Source organism: Glossina fuscipes, unplaced genomic scaffold (assembly GCF_014805625.2).
Source record: "Glossina fuscipes isolate IAEA_lab_2018 unplaced genomic scaffold, Yale_Gfus_2 28, whole genome shotgun sequence".
Taxonomy (NCBI): domain Eukaryota; kingdom Metazoa; phylum Arthropoda; class Insecta; order Diptera; family Glossinidae; genus Glossina; species Glossina fuscipes.
The window spans coordinates 3,023,999-3,046,657 of record NW_023998423.1 but is presented as its reverse complement, the minus strand read 5'-3'; the positions used below and the strand labels follow the sequence as shown (position 1 = coordinate 3,046,657).

At 35.2% G+C, this 22,659-nt stretch overlaps 2 protein-coding genes across 2 annotated transcripts in view; both read left to right on the top strand.

Annotated features, from left to right (window-relative positions):
* The window catches only part of LOC119636808, a 33,130-nt gene that overhangs the window by 7,289 nt on the left and 3,182 nt on the right, over nt 1-22,659 (top strand). The window contains exon 2 of the mRNA XM_038032447.1: nt 13,103-13,200. Within this exon, the coding sequence (XP_037888375.1) occupies nt 13,123-13,200 (78 nt within the window). The 5' untranslated portion in view covers nt 13,103-13,122. The remainder of the gene's footprint in view (nt 1-13,102; nt 13,201-22,659) is intronic.
* On the top strand, nt 19,560-22,226 carry LOC119636809 (persulfide dioxygenase ETHE1, mitochondrial). Its single transcript, XM_038032448.1, has 7 exons — nt 19,560-19,706; nt 19,766-19,949; nt 20,139-20,349; nt 20,424-20,568; nt 21,465-21,831; nt 21,906-22,024; nt 22,110-22,226. The coding sequence occupies exons 3-7, from the start codon at nt 20,161-20,163 to the stop codon at nt 22,163-22,165; spliced, it is 876 nt and encodes a 291-aa protein (XP_037888376.1). The 5' UTR covers nt 19,560-19,706; nt 19,766-19,949; nt 20,139-20,160; the 3' UTR covers nt 22,166-22,226.

Genomic DNA, 22,659 nt, shown 5'->3' with positions numbered 1-22,659 from the left:
AAACTATCGACTTCAAATTTGGCCGAAACATTTGCAAGTTCTTGGACGCAGATTGGTCTTGAAAATGGGACAAATCGGTCGAAGAATACGGCCACAGCCCCACGCAACCTGAGAACGTTTGTGCTTTTCAAAGGAGATCAAAAGCTATAGCAGATAAATGTACAAAGGTATGAACGCAATATTCTTTAGGTGACGCTGTAGTATCCGTACGAAAAATTGACCACGCCTACGCAATATTATAGTATGTCAACATTTATTTTCTTTTGAATATCTTTATAAAGAAGCGCAGAAGCAAAACCCCATAAAGTGTTTGAGTCCCTTGGCCAGTTTCAAATTCGGAATGCACCTAAGCAGATCCGTCTATTCGTCAGTCGATCTGTCCCTTTATCAAACCGGGTTGTATCTGTAGTAAACACTCTCCGGTTTTTAGTAGTGACCTAAACTTGTCAAATGACACAACCTGGCTACACAACGAAAATTGAGAACACCTTTGCTTGCTGCGGTTTTTGTTCACTACGCAGAGACAACAACAAAAAGCTTGATATAAATTTCCACTTTTATTCTGAAAATAGAAAAAATCCTCCCCCCGTCATCCAATATTACAGTGTGTGAAATTTTAGTTTCTTTCCTTTCTTTAAAATCTTTTCTACAATCGCGGTGAGGGGTATAAAAGACTCGATCACGACCGAATATAATTTCCTTAGTTGTTATTCTGTAACTTAACATTTTTCTTTGCATTACGATGACGATATCAACTCTTCACACAACATTGCATTTTTATATGGTTTCAATCATATGATAAATTTATCATCAATTTATGATTAAGCAAAAATGTTTTTCTCTCTCATTCCTCTTGCACACGGAAGGTATCATATTCAAGTATAAGATTTATGTGGCAGTGTTGTGCGGTTTGTGGGCGTTTAATTGATACATAGGAATATGAATAAATATCAGCTAAAAGTTTTTAGGCTCACCGTCTTCGAACACCGCACAAATATAATCGACACTGCACTGTTTTGCTTGTTCTTTGCTCGTCAAAGGGGGGCATATTAAGTTAATTACTTCTTGAAATTCCGCTCGTAGTTTACATGCGATATATAAGAGGGGTTCCATATGTTGATTAGTACTTTTTCATTAGTAAAAATAATTTTTTTTTGTTTTTCGCTGACGAATTTCGTTGGACATAATTGTTCGCGTCGAACTCTACTCATTAAGACTTTGCTTATGAAGCCATAGGGTTACTTGTAGCTCCGCAAACTTGTCAGATGAATATTTGGACAATTTTTCGTGGAAACTTATTTCCTGTGATGTAACTTCTTTATATTAATAGCAAACAAAGTTACAGGGTTGAAAGACCACGATCGCACCTCGAGTGTCAAACGGAATCTTTGTCTTTTGTTTCGAAAGTGGCGCAACACTCTGTTATCCCGGTAATGGATGTAACGAATTTTAGCCCCGATGTGACGACGGTATGGATGAAACAACATTGATCCCTTGTGGGACAAGTTAGCCAAACGTTCAAGTAAATTGATGAAAAAGAACGTGTGATCGAATACAGTTAGACTCTTTAGATATCTTTAAAGCCAAGTGAAAGCAAAATGTGTTCAAGTCCTCTGCAAACCTTTCAAGATCTTAACAGTTGCGTTTGAAATGAGGTTCAAATCGCTGATTGTCTTTTTTCCTGGGTAAACTTATCGAATAAAATCCGGTAACGAAGAAGTTGTGATCAATCACAAAAGTTGGCTTTTAGTTTTAAAGTCTTGCTGCCAGTGTATGCGTACCTAAAACAACAACAAAAAACCAACAGACGGTCCGTCCACCCAATGCGTAAAGTTCACAAGAGAAGAAAACATCAAACAGCAAAAATTTTTATCAAATTTCGTAGAAACGCCTTCAAGAAGATTGCTTTTGAAAACTTCAATTTGTCAATGGTTAACGGTGAATAAATTACAGACGTATGAGTCACAAATGAATGAAATATTCGATGAATGAACGATAAATAGCATAGTGATGTTTGATACATATCCGGTAACTTGAAACAAAATTTGCAAAATACGTAAAGAGATGATCCTATCATGCATCGAATTTAACATAGATTTATAATATTTTAGTGCTTTTTATTTACTAAACTTCTGTTATGTACGAGTGTGCCATATATTATATTTTTGAGTAAAAGCAGTTGTCTTTTTTTCTTGCTTAACGTAATGCTATTATTCTCTAATATTCGAATAACGTTCGTGCCGTTGTGCACAGCGTAGACTTTATTTATTATTCATAAAATCCGAGACTTACTGACAAAAAATTATTTACAAATTTTAAAAGTAATTTATTTACAGAAACTTGATATTTAGCAAATCACAATATGCTGGGATTCTGTCGAACTATCGACAAGAATGATCGATTTTTCGAGGGGAGAAGAGAAACTCAAACCCGCACTTATTATCCACGGCATGCTCTTACATGACGTTAAAGTGACTACTTGGTAGCTTTTTGGGGTGGGTCCTCATTTGTTTGAAAAGAGCTAAAAACATGACAGCCGGGCAGGGCCCACTATTGAACAAAAATTTACATGGGCAGACACCGGATGGACAGACAGGCTTGGATCAATTCACAATCATTTTCCGAATTGACAGATGGGATTATCTTAAGCTTTCTGTATGCTACTCCACCACAAGTGGTATGGAGTGTAATGAATATCCGTCAACATGCATGAAAAGCACTACAGGTCAATGTTAAAAAATTTTTCATGGGTTAAATCGGAATATATTGATCTAAACAACAAGTGATTCAACAAGAGCGCCCATCATGGTGCACCGCACGCCGATCAATCGATTTATTATATAAGAAATTTGGTAATGAAATAATGTCAAGATATTCCGATATCGGACGATGTCTAAAGAAGCTGTGATTTAACACCTTTTGACTACTATTTCTGATCTGCAGCAATAAATCGGACTTTGTTCATACATGAGAAACAGTGCACGCGCTATTGATGAAATTAAGCTGAATTTATTGCACGAGGCGCTCGAAACTCGGATTGAAGAGAGGACTCGGTGGTCTGCGTTAACATTTACATAAAGTTCAGGTTAACCATAGAACTTAATTGCATCGAACGTATTTTCAGTGAAGAAAAGGAAGAAAAAACTTTCACTTTGCCTCAACAGGGTCACTGTTGTTTTCTTTTTAAGGGAATCGTGTTACTTTCGTTGGTAAAACCCCTCCAACATCCAACTCTGCTACTCGTAGGTAACGTTTTAACCGTTTGGCATTTGGCGCATAGTTGTCGCCCAAACATTTTGTACTTTTTCATTCATATTTTCCGTATACTTGCTCAGGCAGAAAATTTCCTCCCGCGAACATCTTCACAAGACAAACCTCTTCCTTTCACTTTTACTTATTCGAGTTTATTTCCTATAACGGAAGTTTTTAGATCTATTTCAGTTTTCATTAATGGAACTCTAATAGAATATCAAAGTTCTTGTAATGTGTTTAGTGAGATAATGAAAAGAATCCAAATTTTATGCGGTCTCTGTCTTTGTTGTTATTTCCTTTGCTTAAGTAGGTCAGCTTTGCATTTACTACTAAGTAACTAACTGTATTTAGTTTATGGGTAAACTTTTATGATTTAAAAGGTTTTATGTATTTTGTGGTAGCAGCAAGAAAAGCTGAAATGTTTTTATTACTTTTTCATTTTGTTTTCTTTTTCACTTGTAATTATTTCGTGTAACGTTTTACTGTAATTCGTGTTATATTACAATGGCCAATGTCAAGAGTGAACTTCGCTCTAGCTTCGCTATGAATGTCATTCGGTTCAATCAGAGGTCAAAAGTTCATTGTTTAGACAAAACGCAATTGCTTTATAATGCGCCTTCGTATGTTTCTTTTTGTAAAAATAATTCAAATAATTGTTCATTCTAGAGAGCGTTTATCCGGTTTGATGTGTTTATTTTTATTTTTACATACTATGTTATATATATATATATATATATATATATATATATATGCGCACATATGCTTGCATATGCAGGTTTGAAAACACTGCGGTCATAGTACGAGCAAAATTATATGGATAAGTATCTAAATTATATTTTCATAGGTAAGAAGTTTTTATTTACCTTGAAACAAATTTTAAGGTTAATAACGGAGAGAAACGCGTACACTTGTATCCACACGGCAAGTATATCCGATTTGTCAAATGTTTGTAACGTATAGATTATTATCGTCAGATATATCGACAATATACTTACATATGCATACACACACTTGATCAGAGTGAAAAGATATGTTTGTCTGTCCGGCTATTGTAATCGCGTTCAGAGTCTAACAATTGTGTGTAGAAAATGAAATGCATTCTCTTCAATCTATTTATATGCTATTGTGTACATACATATCCCATCACTCAATAAGTCTCTGACGTGACACATACTACTTTGCGAGTTACATATGATTTAATGTCGCTAAACTTTTTTTTCTCACTATCGGTTGGCCTCCGACTTGTCTCTACGGCGTAGTAATGCATCCATGGTTCATCCATTATCACTTACTGCATGGAAAATCCGTCTTTACTTCGCCTTAATAGCTCCAATACACGCTTTGAATCAGTCTCACGTTGTTGTCTTCGGTCAAAAAAGGGGTAAACGCGATACCCACTTCCGACAGAGGTTCATGTTAAACAGTGGACGGACTCTTTTTCGTTTCAATTTTCAACGTATCTCTTGTATACGTAAAAAAGGACAGACGGACGGACGGACAGACGCTTACATTGCTTAAGGCAGTTAAGGCATGTGGTCTGTCATGAGCACTTGTAAAGGTTACGAACGTGAGAATTAAATTAGTATACCATCGCCCGCCGATTGCAAGTGTAAAGTGCAAAAATAGTAATTATTTAACCGCAGTTTTCATACACGTGTAAACATATGTAATTGTTTAAGTATTTCCACAATATCTCAATGCTATTCATAATAATTGTTATAAATAATTAATACATGAATGAATACATATATGACACGCCGTTAATTAATAGTTGCCTATGTATATCCTACATAAGGGGGAATTAAAATTCATTTTATGGTTCAGTTGAAATTATAAAAGTCGACCTTAATTGTCGTAATAACTTGCTGCGGCCGGGAAAGCAGCCTTTGTCTCTCTATATCGTCAAATATATATGTTAAGTAAATCTAAACTTAATTAATAAGAAGAAGATCTTTAAAGAAACACGATTACAATTTTTAATCATTTAAAGCGATGGATGGGTAACTAAGTGACAACGATTATTGTCATGTGCATGCGCAAGAAAGTGCATAAATGAAATCCCTTCTCTCTAACTAATTTTACTTGCAACATACATACAACACATGCACAAATATAATAATGTATAAATAACAACATGTATAGCATGTTTTTAAACTTGACAAATGACTTTTCTTGAAAAGAGAAAAAAAAAAAATTGCAAAATAAAGAAAAACTTGTTAGTTACGTTGTTATTATTATTATTATTACAAGAATAAATCATCAGAGCATAACTTGTCATGTTTTATGTACCGCAACAAATAAGACACATAAATAAATGTTAGGAAAACCCTTATGAACTAATTTTCAACAATAATCAGTCAGTCAGTCCTGTGTCTGTGTGTGTGTGTGTGTGGTAAGCCATACGTACTTACTTACTTGTTTGAATATATATATATATATATATAAATGTATATAGGTGTGCATGCCACATATCTAACCGCAAAACATTTGATGCTTATTTTCCCAGCTTGTTTCCCATCCTATCTGGTTTATTCTGTAGACTTTTCAGTTCTTTTTATTGCAAAACTTAATCTTGTATTAATGTGTTTTTGCATTTAAAACTAAATGGAATAAAGTCAATTGTGTCATCATCAGCACCATTAATATTCACAGTTAATTTTCATACAGAACAAGTATCTCTCTCGTTCTCCTAATACCGGATAGGTTTGTTGTTTAACTAGGTGTGTATTATGCTTTTAGATCAGAATTATCATTTTCATCTTCTTCTTTCCTTATTATTACGTTTTTCTTTTCTTTTCTCATTCATTTGTTGCATCTTCACGAAGTAAATGTGGGAAGAAATGCAAAAAGATGGAGAATCCGTTTTGCCTTTTTATTCGATTCTCATTAATGTGATTAAGATCAGGCATGATTGCCTCAAATGAATATATTCAACCTCTTACTTAAGCATTATTCTTAAAATTTATGGATTAAGTTAAGTTTTTTTGACTAAGCCATCTTGGACTTTTGCAAAGAAGTATTTTATTATTCTGCATATTCTTCCTAGACAATACGTTCGGTTTATCATATGCAGAAATGCATCGACTATCGGCATTTTTGATCAGGGTGAACAGTGGTTGCGATTCGTCAACCAACCCTTAGATTCTTGTGCTGACTATTAATGAAACTCTGAAACTAGCAAAAATGCATTTTCGTAAACACATTCCCGATTAGCTGAGGCATCAAAAAATCTTGGAAATAGAAAATTAGGCATTTTGCCTATCGCCTTTATCATGGCTATCGAATTAATGTTTAAAATTAAAATTTTATTAAAATTATTTACCATTTATTCTAGAATAGAATTCATTGCTTAAACGAAATTTTTCCCTTCAAATATTTCGCGCTTCTCCCTAAGAGCTCTCAAGCAACTGAAACTGAAAGTGTTACCTGATTTTCATTGTAATAAAGTTTTGTTGAATAAGCCCGCAATTCTCCAGAGTCATAAAAATGCAGTGGGGTTTTTGAATGTTCCGACTCGCCCTCTTTTCTTAAGGGCCTGCCTGGTTTTGAGTTACCATTCAAAGACAGCAACAACCTCATACCAAACTTTTATTGTTTTGGCACTGACTCCTTTGAATCGGCCTCCGCTGTCGTCTTGATGAACTGCACTACCTTTAGTTTTTCTTGGAAATGCTTTTAAATGAACTTGAACTCTTCCTAGTTAGTATAGTGCTTCCCACCTATTGTAGAAGACTCGAAGTCAATAAAAATCCTGAAATACAAAATAAGGCCCACCATTAAATGCGTTATATCACCGTATAGTTACTTACATAACGACTTTTGAAAATAATGTGTTGTATGGGAAGTTGTTGAAGAAGTCGGCCCATCTGAACCATTTTGTCTCCTCTTCGTTCGTCTTTCGACCAGAGCAGTTGAGTGTAGCCAATTTCATCAAAATATGTCAAAAGTTGCGACGTGTGTGTTGAACACAAGAAGCCAAGACGGACAGACAAGTTTAGAATCGCGTTCCGCCTCGATCGGCACAATAAAAGGTGGGTCTCTTTGGTTTTTGCACACATCCACACATACTTAATGTAGCCTTCTACTACAAGTAGTGTAGGGTATAAATAATACGAAATAGCGGACAGAATACACCGATAAAAATACAGTAATACAAATCTTGGTTGGGGTCAAAAGCTTGCCAAGCACTTATGCTATTCAAAGGTGAACATAATTCGTTTAGTTGCAAGTATTTACAAAGAAAAAAAAAATGTTGAAAAAATTATCCCCAATGGATCGTTCATCGAAATCATATATGAGTAGCAGTTCACCAATTATTACGATTTGCATAAGTCCACGAAAATCTTTGTTACAAGAACTGTACACTTTTGCATTCATTAAGTATTTAGAAAGGTGGTTACATTTTTATAGTGTCCAAGGAAAATGAGCATGTGATTGCAGCAAACACGTAAAGGTGGGAATATTTAGTTAAATTATCTTCTTGAAATAATTTGTGTTAATTTAATGGCGAAAAAAAAAAAAACAAAATCTGGTTTCGAACAACAACAGGTTTTCTATCGCATAACTTCAATGACACAATTAGAAAGAGACAACGCACTACTAAAACGCACTAAAATATATGGTGATAGAGGTAAATGATCATTAATTAAATATTGTTTGCTGATAATTAAAATATTTGAACTCGTTTGGACGACCCAAACAAACAATTTCACAAACAAACGAATTTCGAGCGGCGCATAAAAAGAAAGATAAATGAAAACATTGACACACATATATATTTCCTGAAGGAAATTTTTGATATATCAAACACCACCGATCCGAATCAATTGCCTTGAAAGTTTTAAAAGGCCCTGCAGCTTCGAGTAGACCTGACTCGCGACCAAATTTCATCTATAAGCCGCGATGTATTGAATTTTTCTTTCGAGCTTTCATTTTTTGACCCCCAGAGTTGATTTGGCAAACGGTTTACATCCATATCCAATTTTTATCAGGCTCCTTGATTGAAAAATTCATGGGCGAAATTTCGCATTTCAAAGAGAAGCTAAAGAGTGGCGGCTAGAAAGATGCGTATAAATCGCATCACGCTTTCGTTTTAATCAAACATGCGGACACTTTACGCAAGGGCACTTGAAAAATATCTGTGGATAGTTTACACATATGGATTCTTTACGGATCGATGCAAACGTTTTAGATATGTTACATTCGAGTACTTAAGAAGTGCCTGCAGGGCACGGTGGAGATACAAATTTTTGTAGAGACTTTACGACTGGACGCTTAACAAAATTTCTGTCGATAATTTGCATATGTGTAAAAATCTCTGCAAGTGCTTTGCATAGGAATACTTAACAAATTTCTGGGGATGCTTTACATAGGTGTTAAAATCTCTGCAAGTGCTTTGCATAGGGATACTTAAGAAACGTCTACAGATACTTCATGTAGAGGTACAAATTTCTGGAGATACTTTGCATATATATACAAATTTCTGTGCACACTGCACATGTGGATACGATGGAAAATTCTGTAGATACATTACATATATACAGTACATCTCCATAAATATTTTTCCACACATATTTTTCTGTAGATACTTTGTACATTTCTGCAGATAATTTATCAATTTTCGGGAAGGTGGCTTAAACGCTTCATTCCACTCTGCTTAAATATAACCAACATCCGCCTCAAGCAATCGGATAATGCTAAATGGGGAGAGACCACCAGTCACCACCAGATCAGTAGCCGCTATTATTTTCTGCAAAGATTTTCAATGACCAGTGGGATATTTCGACACTGCCTGCAGCTATATTCTCAGTTCAAATGGTAATCATGGTAATGGTCACTTAATCGCAACTCCATAGTAGTTTTTATTATATAGAAATCTTCTTGAAAGGGAACAGACTTCTCTTTGTGGAACTCTTCGTTTATAAACATCAGAAGAACACTGTTACGCTTAGCTTAGCTTAGATGGGAATATTTGAATACCTTTTCTTTGTTTATTTGTCGGTAAAGTATACAATGCGATAAAATACGATATAAAGACGGAGGGACGGAAATGACTACAGTTAATACTGTAATTAAACAAATCTTAAGACAATGCACAATTGAGATGAGATCTTCGGTACTTATTTTTGTGCTTTGCAAGCATTAAGTTAATTTAATATACCTCGTGAGATGTGTGTGGAGCGTAGCAGAAACATGTAAACAAAAACCCAAACATATTAATAAAGTTAATAAAATTGATCGGTAATATATATGCACTTAGAATTAAGTAGTCAAGCAAAACCAATAGAGCAATAGTGGCAAACGCATATATTTGTACATTGATTGTATGGCAAATAAATATACATGTGTACATATGGCGATATAGCCATGCATGCATAGGCAGATAGCTAGCTAAGTTTGCGCGCATACAGTTTATGTGTAAATGCATTTATCAACTCCTTGGTTATGGTTCAGTGGCTTAGAACGATCAATGTACTACAATGCAAGCAATATATATTATATACGCAAGCGATAGATATGCATGCATATACGTGGATGTGTGCGCGCGCGTGTGTGTGTGTGTGTGTACATATATTGCGTGTATGAAGACGTTTTTTTTTTTTTTTAGAAAAACTATTTATTTCTTCTTTTCTTTTATTTATTTATTTTTTATTTTTTTTTATTTTTTTATTTTTTTTTTTTTTTGCATTAAAGTAAAGGTATAACAAATTTACCTTTTCTATATATATGTAATTATAGTTTTGGGTTTTTTTTTTCTTCTTTTTTTTGGTATTGTTTTTACGGTGCAATAGTAAAAGGAAGGTGACGGTGATGGGAATAAGTAAATAGACTTTCTTTTAAAGGGTTTGGTTAAAGGCACTTTTTTTTTTCTTGTAGTCTTCTTTTGTTTAGTTAATTAATGTGAGAATATTTCCTAAAGTTTTTCTTTCTTTTTTTTTATAACTTTCTTGCTTACAAAGTATGGTTTCAAAAGTGGAAGAGGAACAGAAAAACACCAACATCTTATCCAAAACTATTTCGAATTACATAATACACATGCATACATACAAGCATGCGAAAATAATGTTCTTTCAAATACAGTTGTTTTAGTTGCCTATAATTTGGAACACTTGAGATAACCTGAACGGTAATTTGTCTTCGTAAGGTTCAAAGCGTTGAAGGGGTGAATTAAACTTTAAAATATGTAAATACACTTGAATTAAAAAAATGTTAATAAGAATGACGGATAAGTCAATAGGGCGAGGGAGGGTTTACCTGCTATTGTTTTGTTCTTGCTTTAATGCAAAAATGTATTTCTTTGATTTCAAGAAATTACAATAATAACAATGAGTGAAAACACTATAATTAGACACACAGCTAAATGCTTTACATTGGTTCGCTTAAAAAAGTTATTCATCTAACGAATTTTCAAAATGGTAGATTTTATGGGAAATGGTCGAAAAAGTGATCCGCTCCGAAACATTTTCACAAGCAGTTGTTCTAAAGCAGGTCGTCTATCCAATTTCGCCAAAACATCTCGAAATTATCGAATGCCTCGGCTTATAGGTTGAACACAAATAAACAAGACGAGCTGACGGACGTCAGCTACAGATACACGGACAGAAGGCCGTAGATCGATTCAGGAAGGGATTCTGAATCGATTGGCGTAATAAAAGGTGGATGTAACTCACGTGCGTGCGGCGTAAATATGTGCTTGTACCACAAGTGCTTTAGAGCATAACAATGAAAAGGTCTTAGGTGAGAGGGAAACTGTTGTAATGCATGTCTAATAATTTTGCTTTTAAAATTTTTTTGAAATAAACCAACGCAGCTTAAATGACTTCCCTGCGAAAGGCTATAAGCCTTATGTCTCATTACAGATATTGGCTTCACAATCCAAGAAAAAAGTACCGAGAACCACCTGATGCGTAGTCGAGTAGACAAGAGTCGCGACTACCAAGTCGTGATTTGCGAATTCAAATCTCATCGCGGTGGGCCAGTGCTCAGTTAGTAAATGCACCTTTAGCAATTGTCTCCGCATCCACTAGAATGCCGCAACTTCGATTCTTTTTCCCTTCCCCTACTATTCTCGGGCAAAAACTCGTTATTCGTACAAGGGACATTCTCCAAGTGACTGGTTGATATAATATAAAAAAAAAGAAAATTGCAAAAAAAGTTTCGCATTTAGCAGAAGGTGTTGCTCTCCGCGTCTTAATACCCAAACCATAACACTTTTCCCCTCACTGAAAGCAAGTTTTGTTGCGACTCGCACAACAAAAATAGTTGGCTGACTGTCTTGTTACGTGCTCTGGCACGGCTCTGAATGTTACCAGGTTATAAAAAAGCAGAAAGGATGAACGTCCAGCAACTCCATAACTTGTTAATAGTTGTCAAGAAGAAAAGATTACCAACGACGCCCTCGAAAAGTAAGCTCCCTTTTCATTATAGTAAAAATAATGGGTGCAGAGATAAATTTGAATTTAATTAGGAAAAACATTTACCAACTTCATTAACAGAGCTCTGCAGCAGTGATGTAAAATGTGAGATGTTGTGTGGACACTTCGCGAATGTATATAAAAATGGTTTACAAAAAAGTTACACAAATTCAAATTCTGCTTTTTGGAGCTATTTTTACCAAATTACCTTATAAAAGTAAGCTCTAAACCGTGACAGAATTACAGCTTAAACATAACTGTACTTCAATGCAGGTGTACCACATGGCTCCGCTCTTTCTCCATGTGTCTTCTTGATGCTCATCAACGATCTTCTATACCTGACAATTTTCTGTTCAATTTATTCAGCACTTCGTGTCACTCATTCTCTCTCACTAGAAGGCCTAGTAATACCGAAATACGCAATAAACGCGTTAAGTTGAGACCCTACAAAAATATGGTGGTGTCAATGTATAGGAATCGGTATCCCTTAATGTTCAGGACATGAGTATACAAAATGACGTTCGTTGAACAGAACTTATCAGGTTTCCTAAAGCAGTGCAAGAAATTCTTCACTGCCACCGATGTCCGTAGCATTCACACCGCCTTTATGTTCCCAATATTATTAGAACATGAACCGCATGTAAGCGCGGAATCCCCCAAAATCTCACTTGTGCACGCGCGGCCGCATACAGCGAAAAGTTCAGGGGCTCAGATGTGACGGAAGTTTGTCCGAAACCCTCGATACCCTCGAGCTTGGTGTAATGTGAACTGTGTGGCCCTGTGAATCCATTCTACAGAGATAAAAGGGTTTGGTTCACCAACCAAGTCCTTTGCCAGGAGTGCAAAGATTTCTCAGTATTTCCGTCATCTTGGCTTGAAATTGCCTATCGCAGGACGCGCTGCCGCGACTGCAATTCTGTTCTGCACTTATACCCTCTCCCTCTGGAAGTCTGGTATCTGGTATCTAATAGCAGTGGTCTTCTTAAATGAACCGTACACACGGGCTACTCCCTCTCTCCATCCTTCTGTTCTTATAACCTTTTTTACTCGCACGTACAGGTCACTTCCCCTAATTGACTAGTCAACACAGAAACAAAAAAAATCGCAAAGTTGGGCAATTCGTAGCCATCTGTCATAATAATTGCAATGGCGAGAAAAAGCCTTAATTCCTGCAAAAGTATTTGTAAACCAGCAAATGCTGCCACTTTCCTCTTCAGAAATGACCAAAAAGGCGGCAAACACCAAAAACCAATTTACGTCCTACGTGTAGTGCAATGCATTAAAAAATGTTTTTTTTTTGTCTCTAATATAAGTTGAAAGAAAGGTTTTTCAAAAGACGTCAGAACTTCTCTTTCAACTTCTTAAACTTAATTAAAAATGTTTTGCAGACTGCTTTTAAATGATTAAACATTTCTTTATTGCTTTTGTATTTTCAGTTTAATAGAGTTGTACTACTATGGATACCGGAAGCGTGATCAGTGAACCCATATCTCCGGCACATCGTGCATTCGCTAAACAAAAATCGGCTTCCATGGTAAGTGCCAAAAGCATAACAAACAGGCACGAAGCAATGTTTTTCTTTCTTTCTTCCTTTGCTCAATTTACGTCTATCATGAAATACTTATTACATTTTTTGTAGTTTATGTTTCAACATTATTATTATTCATCACAGTCATCAAACTAATCGCTTCGCTTCACATGTTAAAAATTAATTCAAGAAACTTGTAAAATATTTATAGGCTGTTTAGAGCGAATTGTGAACTCCTCTCACTTAATGTACGTGAAATGAAGTGTTCACCTTGTTTAGACTAGAGAGGAGAAATAAGCGAGCCGACATGGCAGACGGACATAACTGAATCGAGAACAATCATTTATTTTTACACCTGGCTTGAAAAACTTGTACTTCTTCCTGCGCTATTGAATGAAGGGGGCGGGATGATGGTTTCTAAATTAATGATTGTAGATCAGATGGGGACGCTATGTTTAAAATTCCAAATCATTCAAACTGCTCGCACATAACAATGTCACAAATGGCTTGTATATGTCTTCGCAAGTGGAACTTGTTCTGGCTCCCGTAGCGAGAGGAAAATTGAAATTGACCCTTACACGAGGAAAGTTGTCCACCCACCCCTGTTCTAGATGATAGTTACAAAGCGAATTCCTTTGTTTTTTCTCACTCGCGGTATGTCGCCGATACGTTTGGAAGAGAGAAAGGCGTAGAAAGCGTGTCCCATCGGTAGGTGTTCACAGCCAGACCAGCCAATATGGTTACGAACAAGTGCTGTCGAATGGCACTGAGATTAAGATTTGAACCCGCGAATACCGACTTGATAGTTGCGACTCTTATCCACTCGGCTATGCAGTAAATATAGATCATTGGTACTGGTACCTATTACCAATACATTTTCCTTTTCAAGAAAACCAAGACTAATTTCCTAGAGGATTGATTTAAATGTCACTCTTTCCAAAAAAGACCGACCTCGCTTATTGGTGCTCTAGTCAAACAAGATTTCGCTATCGATCCGAAGTAGCAACCTAAGGCTGAAATTCGGAAAGAAATTGAGTTTTTCTCTTAGTTTTTTATTCCTTCGGTGACGACTTTGTGCGCAACATGCAGACAGGAATTTAAAAGAAATATTGAACCACGTGGAACATTTTACTTCCGATCTATTTGTAATTGGATGGCGAACATGCCAGTAAGTAAACCAATTGGACTAAACTTGAGTGTGAGCCTAGCCGACCTATGGGAATATCTTCAGGAGATCAAAACCTACAGACGAAAATATGAAGAAACTGTCGGTGCTTCTTCAAAATTATCTTAGTCTATATTTTATTATGAGCTTACAAGAAGGCAGACTTTTTTAGCCATAGGTTTTTAATCTATCAAGGATGGATTCGGGCCCGATTTCAGTTTCTTATCCCCTTTTTGTGATTACGTAGATTTGGCGCAAAAATAGGACTAAAACAATCAATTGGTGGACATTTGGTGGACAGACAGAAAAAATTGCTTAGTTTTAAATATTTTTATATTTGTTTTTTCATACAAGTAAAGGTTGCTAACCATTTATGGAGAAATATCTGCCGTATAACCCTTTTTCTTAAGATTGAAAATTAGAAAGCATCACAATGACGTGGTCCGCAGCTATGGAGATATTGCTAAGGCAGTTATCGCCTATGATTGGACTGCCTACTAAGGTGATGACAGCCTCACTTTTAAATTTCCTTTACTTATTCTGAAGTTGTGCTTCTTTGTCAGACAGAAAATTGGTATAAAAAGCATGCTTCTAAGGTGACTTGCTAGAGCAAAAATTAATCTTTCCCTCTTAGTGAATGCACGCGGATAAACACATACGCACGCACACACATAAATCGAAAATGTTAATTCAATTTTTTTATCTTTTTTGAGTTACAAGCGATTTGATTAACTTAATGCATTTTTTTTTTTTTTTATTAAACTAAAATCTTAAATTTCATTTGAAATTGAATAGGAATGCACTGAATTGTATTTGTTCAAGACCACGTAATTACGAGGGAGTAAAACATAGCAATTGCTTCGCCAATTGTCTGCATAAACTATATGCTTTTGTAGATTTCAGAAGTTGCTATTGTTGTTGTGTTTTTTAATGGTTCAGCAATTACTTTCGCTGCAAAATAAATTTTTGTACTCAGAAACTATCAGAAAATGGCCTTGTATTAAATTGCTCGGTCCGCCTGTTTGCTCTTGGAATGTTCGCGGTCACGAAAATTGATCTCGAATCATCTCGATTAGCCACATCTGTCTGTCTGTCCGTCTTCTCTTGAAGCGCTAAATGTTTCATAAAATTGAAATAGAATAAAGCTTGGAATACAAAGTCTTAGCCGCTGATAATAGACGGAATTGAAAGAGAACGCATTCTCTCCATCAATAAGCAAAAACCTCCAACTGGGATTTTCAGCAAGCAACATATACACAGATATTCCCAACTAACGCACGAGTACAAAAATGATCGTAACGAACCAATTAACACGTCTATAATGAGATAGTTTACTAAGGGAATCAAATATTTCAGTTCACAAAAATACTGCCCATCGCCTCACTGATACGGCTGCAGTCAAAGCTGGACGCTTACCACAGCATGTTCGCTTTCACTCCTTGTATATACGAAAGTCCGCTAAGATGTACACACATACACATTTTAAGGGAATTTAAAAGTATGGCCGTCACCACCTTTGCAGATGGATAGTGTATAACAGCTTCACAGCATTCGCTGGCAATAGTTGCTTTAGCTTTAGCAATATCCCTGTTAACTATATATATATATATATATATATATATATACCACTCAGGTGAATTTCACGTGCAGAATATACATACGCACATGTTGGATGCATAAGTTATACAGATGGTGTGTATGCATGCATTCCTGTATGTGGGTACGCGCATATCGTACATACATAAGTACGTCCCGTAGACGTGGTCCGTAAGATCAGATTCCTTCCTTTTGCGCTATGTTAATGCAGTTCTCGCAACTAAACTTCTAAAAGCAGAATCGAAAATGATTGCTTAGCATTTCAGCTTCGGCTGAAGTTCAAAAATTGGGCTTCAAATTGATGCGTACGTCGGCAGTCATATGAAAGGTATCACATATTCGCTCTGACACGAGCAATACTTTCTTATTTTTTTGTTGTTTTATTTTTTTTTTTTTAATAATTTCTTTTAAACGCCCAAAGTGCTGTTTAATTATTTCATAGAAAAAAATATTTTAAAATACTCCGCATATTTAAACAAAAAAAAAAAAATATATACATATATATATAAATAAAAAAAACAGTCATACAATGCATGTTCATAGTATTTATGTTTTGATTGTTGTCTGCAAACAATACAAAATTTTATTTAATTCCCCTATTAAGGGTTCACAGCGAGTTCAATTCACAATAGCTATCGTTGTTGTTGCTTTATAGCGAAGTTGTTTGTTTAGTCATTTTTTCGTTATTTATTTTTAATTATGCGCATGCTTGCCTTATGTGGAGAAAAAATAGTCACGTTTCCTTAAAATATTTGTATTTATCTTAGGATCTCTCGCTCTCTCTCTCCCTGTGCCTCTCTCTTACTCTCTCTCTCTCTCTTTCCATAATAATGATGTTAATATTAATTATTCAGTTTATGTTATGACCTTTTCACAAGCGCTTTTTTTCCTCCTGATCATTGCAAAAGGTTCTAAAGAAGTGTTTAAAAGCTTGCAACACCAGCCGTCACACTAGTAATCAATAGTAAGCTATTTGACAAATTCGAAGGGCGCCCTCTTCTGGCTTGCGAAAGAAATATCTAATCGACTACTAAAGTTTCGATCTTGCTCTTACTTGTCCATTTGTTTGGGCAAAAATGAAAAAACTGAAAATAACCGCAGGCGTGATTTTTCGAAGTGCAAAATATTAAAAATCTTGGAGTAATTAATCTCTTTAGTAAAGTAAAGCTTAGAGAAGAGCTTTAGAAGTACTTAGTCAAGTCGTTAGGCGCTACCAATTCATCGCAAAGAAATAAGTTTTAGGTGGGCAGGTTAGCGGATAAATTGCACTGTGTTCACACAAATCTGATGTGTGTCAGTCCGTCATTCCGCTTGCCCACCCGTTCAAGTATTTTTGTGTTCAGAGCTTTTTCGATGCAATTTGGCACACTGACGTGCTCTGACACACGAAGGAACGCCATTCGGGTCGATTTACTTATTCAACTACTCCGCATATAACGTTTTATTTGGTAAAGAAAATTTGGTCTCGTGTGAATAGGAGCCGAAGGATATTGTATTAAACTTTTCGTTAAGTGGAATGCAATCCTGAAGACATCAAAAGAAGAGATTCTTTATCATCATCTGTAAGTACGAGCATGTGATTCTGTGTAGTTAAGAACATCACTCATATGTTATTTGTGCGCTGTTCTGCACGGGAATGCTCGAATATCTTTTAAAAAGCCGCTTGAATTATCTTGAGGATCTTCTCATATATCCATATTTTCCACGGGCTTGTTATCATTTACATCGATTAACGCTAGAGTACTTATTTGCTTAAATTGCAGTTTGGATTTTGGCGACATCAAGAAATGCATCCATTTTTAAATTGTGTCAAAATATGAAACGTTCCCCTCTCGAAGTACAATTCCGTTGCCAAAAAAATTGTGCAAAATTTTTGGGAAATTATGGGCGATGCTTTGAATACGATACACGTCTACATTATGGAAAACAATGTGGGAGTGCTTTGAGAAAAATTTGGTTTCCATTCCAATCGGCATTCTCTACACACATTTTCAAACGAAGTTCTTTCACGAACAAGTGTGTATACTACCAGTTGGCCACGCTTCAACATTAAATATCCTACTCCACACTACAGGTCTTCATGTAACGAATTTTGAAAATTGGATATTATATGGGAAGTGGGCGGAAGAACCGTCCGATCGGGACCATTTTCACCAGCATTTGGCCCTGAGGCAAAACCCGTTGATGTATCAAATTTCATCAAAATATCTCACAAATGGCGACCTGCAGGCTGATCGCAAAAATATCTGCCAGACAGACGGACGCACAAACAAGGCTATACCGATTTAGAGAGTGATTCTAAATCGATCGGTATAATGAAAGACAGTTGTATACATTTACACCAACTCAATATACCTTTGTATCAGAGGTGGTATAGCGTACAATAAGTTTTTTTTGTGCTATAATTAAAAAAACGCGTTTTACATAATTTTCCTAGAAAAGTTTATTGACTTAAATTTTATGAGGATGATCGCGTGGTATTTTTCAAAGAAAGCTCTCAGTAAATAAATTCGGTTGGAATAAAAAAAAAAAATAATCTAAAGAAGGCTTAATTAATCGTCTTAGGCAGAATCTTTGATATCTCCTATATCGGTTAGAATTCGAAAAGATTTTATTAAATGTGTCAGCTGGTAGATCGAGCCGTTCACGACAGGGCACTAGCTTTCTGAAACTGGTCTTAGAACGCTGATTTTACAAAATATTTATGGCGCGTTTTAAGTCCAATCTTTTGTTTATGTTTCCACGGCGTTTCACACAAAAATTTTTGTTTCCAATAATAATTTATTCTTCTTTTATGTAGCGGACGTAATTGATGGGGGGATTGTGCTCGATTTAAAATCTGCTCCATGACCATGAATTACGAATTTGTATGACAGATTTTAGCCATGGATTTTCAGTTTCCAGGCTGCAAGCGTTTTAACAGCAGATAGGCGGAAGGACATACTTATTATTACACAGAATGCAACGCTGATCGAGAGTGTGGTAGAATCCTATTCTTCGCTCGCGGATAGGAAAACATGCTGAACAATTGCAATAATAATCTGTGCAAATAGACATCAATATGTATACATATGTATTGTCGTTATTGTATCTATATATCATTGCCTATACATACCGTCCTCATATATGTAGATATGACAAATATCATCGTGACATCGTATCTACATATTCCATCAACTATCGATGACGATGATATGTGTATATATACGATGATATATATAAAAATGACGACGATGATATATATATCATCGTCTTGCATAAATATATATGTATATATACAATGCATGGAGTCTGTGTAGACTTTCATTATTTTTGTTACGATACAAACGATAGGATGAGTTGAGCATATCTAGAATTAGCACTTTTGCATTTGTAATTGTAAACAAATTTCGGCTCGTATGAGAGTAATTAAATGAGCGAGCCATACGAGCTCTCATACGAGCTATAATATCTTCGGCATAGAAATAATAAGAAATAAAAGCTTTTGCAAAATAAACACAACCTGAGAGCAAAGAGAAAACAGCTTTTGTTTGCAATGCAAGACGAATGCATTCTCTCTCATATTTTATACCAAAGTGAGCTGATGAACTACTTAATGTAAACATATTCGCTGAAATCAATTTGTTGAAATTGATTGTTTTTTTTTTGCAAGCGTTGAACAGCTGTTTAAGGCCACATAGTTAAAAGAAAAACAAAACATATTTCATTTACTAAGAGATGATAAATAACAAAAGGAAAAGTTATAGAAAAAGTAAGTATTGAAAAAATTAATAATAAAAATTCTTTATTTAGCGAAATTATTTTTTGCAGATCACCGCAATTATACCAAGAAACATTATCTCTGTAATAAATTTAGTGACTGATAATAACGCCTAATCACAGATAATCATTCAAAAAAAAAAAAAAAAAAAAGAAAGAAAAATTACTGAAGAACATTTCAAATGAATAATCATTAATTGACTGCATTGCATTGAGTTGTTATTTGGTCTTCCGTGTAAGTATTGCATATTAAAATGGAAACGTTAGCGTCAGGAGACAAATGTACAAACACTAAAACAATAATATATATGAGTAAATCACAAAACGTAACCATAACTTGAATGAAAACAATTTTTCTCATTTTCAATGCTCAATCAAGTGTTTTCATTGTAATAAAATATATTTTCTTTTTATCCGAGCGCAGAACGATAAAACGAAACATCATCATGAATTCGGTAGCATTTAGTTTATTGTCGTCTCTAAGGCGCTCAGTATTATTGCAAGTTAAACGGTCAGATATTAAGATACGGAAAATTTCTTGCTTAGCAGCCCAGCAAAGACTTTCTCATAGCAATAGCAACAACATGGATATGTTACCTCGTATTAGTTTTACCACAGATTTCTTTTTTCGTCAGGTAAGAAATTTATTCATTAATTATTTTAAGAATATTTAAAAAAAAAAAAATTACTTATAAAATTTTGTTAATAGCTTTTTGATTTAGAGAGCAGTACCTACACATATCTGCTGGCCGATCTCAATACGCACGAAGCAGTTATAATTGATCCCGTGTTGGAGCAAGCAAAACGCGATGCTCAACTTGTTAAGGAATTGGGTTTGAAACTAAAATATGCAAGTAAGTTACGCGAAATAATGAAAGCATTAGCGTGTATGCGACAACCGCAAAAACAAGCGTTCTTTGGATCCAATTCGCGAAGTCCCGGTTTCAGAGAAGTAGTTCATTACAATGATAAAGCGTATTTGTTTTAGCTTAAAACTAACGTTTGATTAAAAAAAAATTCCTTAAGAGTTATACACGAAAGTTCGTAAAGATTGGTTCAAAGTGAAAGTGAGTCAATATATTGATTACCAAGCAAACATTAGAGCAATATTTAATTTACTTAACATTAAAAATAAATATGCAAAATATCGCATTAAATCAAATTAATTAAAATACATAGGAAAGTATGCATAAATTATAGTAAGTAGTGTTGCAATCAACCGTTGATAAACTTCCCAAGGCTTACTTTTTATCGACAAGAAATCTGACGTGTAGACCTATGAAGTCCAGAAATGCAGTTTTTCGCTGGCTTTTGTCGAACAATATAAAACGTGTAAGCCCTTTTAGATATAAAAACTTTTGTAAAACAAAAAAGAAACGCGTGCTCGTAGAAATGGCCCTATCCCTCTCAGTTTCTGTAAAGTTCATCCTTGGCAATTAATTTAATATAGCCGGTACTGCAAGTGGCATTAAAGAGCCTGTACCTTAATTTTAAACGACATAGATTTAGCTCACCGTCGAAGTAAAGGTCTCATTACATCTTAGATACTCCTTTAGTGAGAAACGGTCTATAAACGGTCTTCAAAAAAAAAAAAAAAAAAAAAAACCGTCACAATCAATAATTGACTAAACTGAGCTGAGCCGTCTAGATTAAGAGAATAGCGTGGAAAAGTCAATTACCAGTGATATGTTCGAATTTATTTCTGTTTCAGTTAATACTCGAAATTCTATTAATTTTTGTTTTTGCTTAGTGAACACGCATATGCATGCTGATCATATAACTGGTACGGGTTGGTTAAAACAGTTGTTACCCGGCTGCATATCGGTTATATCAAAAGCTAGCGGCGCGAAAGCCGATAAACATTTGAACGAGGGAGATAGTGTTGTCTTTGGTCGTCATAAAATTGACACCCTAGCAACACCAGGCCATACCAATGGTTGCATGACTTATGTTATACATGAACAGGGCTGCGTTTTTACAGGGGACACTTTGCTAATACGCGGTTGCGGTCGTACTGATTTTCAAGAGGGCAATGCGCGTAGCCTTTATGAAAACGTACATAATAAAATCTTCACTTTAGGAACGAATTATCGCATCTATCCAGCACACGATTACAAGTAAGTAAATGCGGAAGAATAGCAAAGAAAGCAAAGGATATGGAAAAATCTCTTAATCGAAATTTTCTTTCAAGAGGCCAAGTGGAAAGTACCGTATGGGAAGAGAAAAACTATAATCCACGTTTAACTAAAAGCCTGGAAGAATTTGTTGCACTTATGGATAATTTGAACCTGCCTTATCCCAAAAAAATTGGTAAAACCTAACTTAGGAAATAATTTTTCATTACTTGCGATTCATTCATTGCTTCCGAACATTCATTGAACATATTTATTTACAGATCAATCTTTGCCGGCGAACCGTGAGTGTGGTATCCATGATATTCCACAAAATTAAGAATAAATAGCTTTCCGTCCTATTTAAAAAACACTTTTTGATAATATTTACAAAATATTTAAAAATAAAAACTATTCAAACACTGCATGTTGTTGTTTGTATTTTATTATTCTGCCACTTTTGACCAGCAGAAAGTAACATTTTTTATTTATTTATTTATTCACTAATATACGAAACTCAGCTAAAATAAATTAACAGCCGAATTCCATTGACTCTTAACAGTAAATCTTAAACTAAATATTATTAAAAACTAATACAAAGTATATAAGGAGAGGTAAAGGAAAAAAAAAAAAAGAGAAAAGGTGTGTACATAACTAACACAAAGGCACCACGGCCAGTGTAGGTCCAAGTGGGTCCCAATCTAAATTCCTAAGGGCAAACAGCAAGAATTGCTCTTGAACGGATTCAATTGAATTCACATAACACCTATAGGACGGCGACTACGCAACCGAAGCATGCTCAAGTATCGTCGGCAATCGTCGGCTGTCGCATTT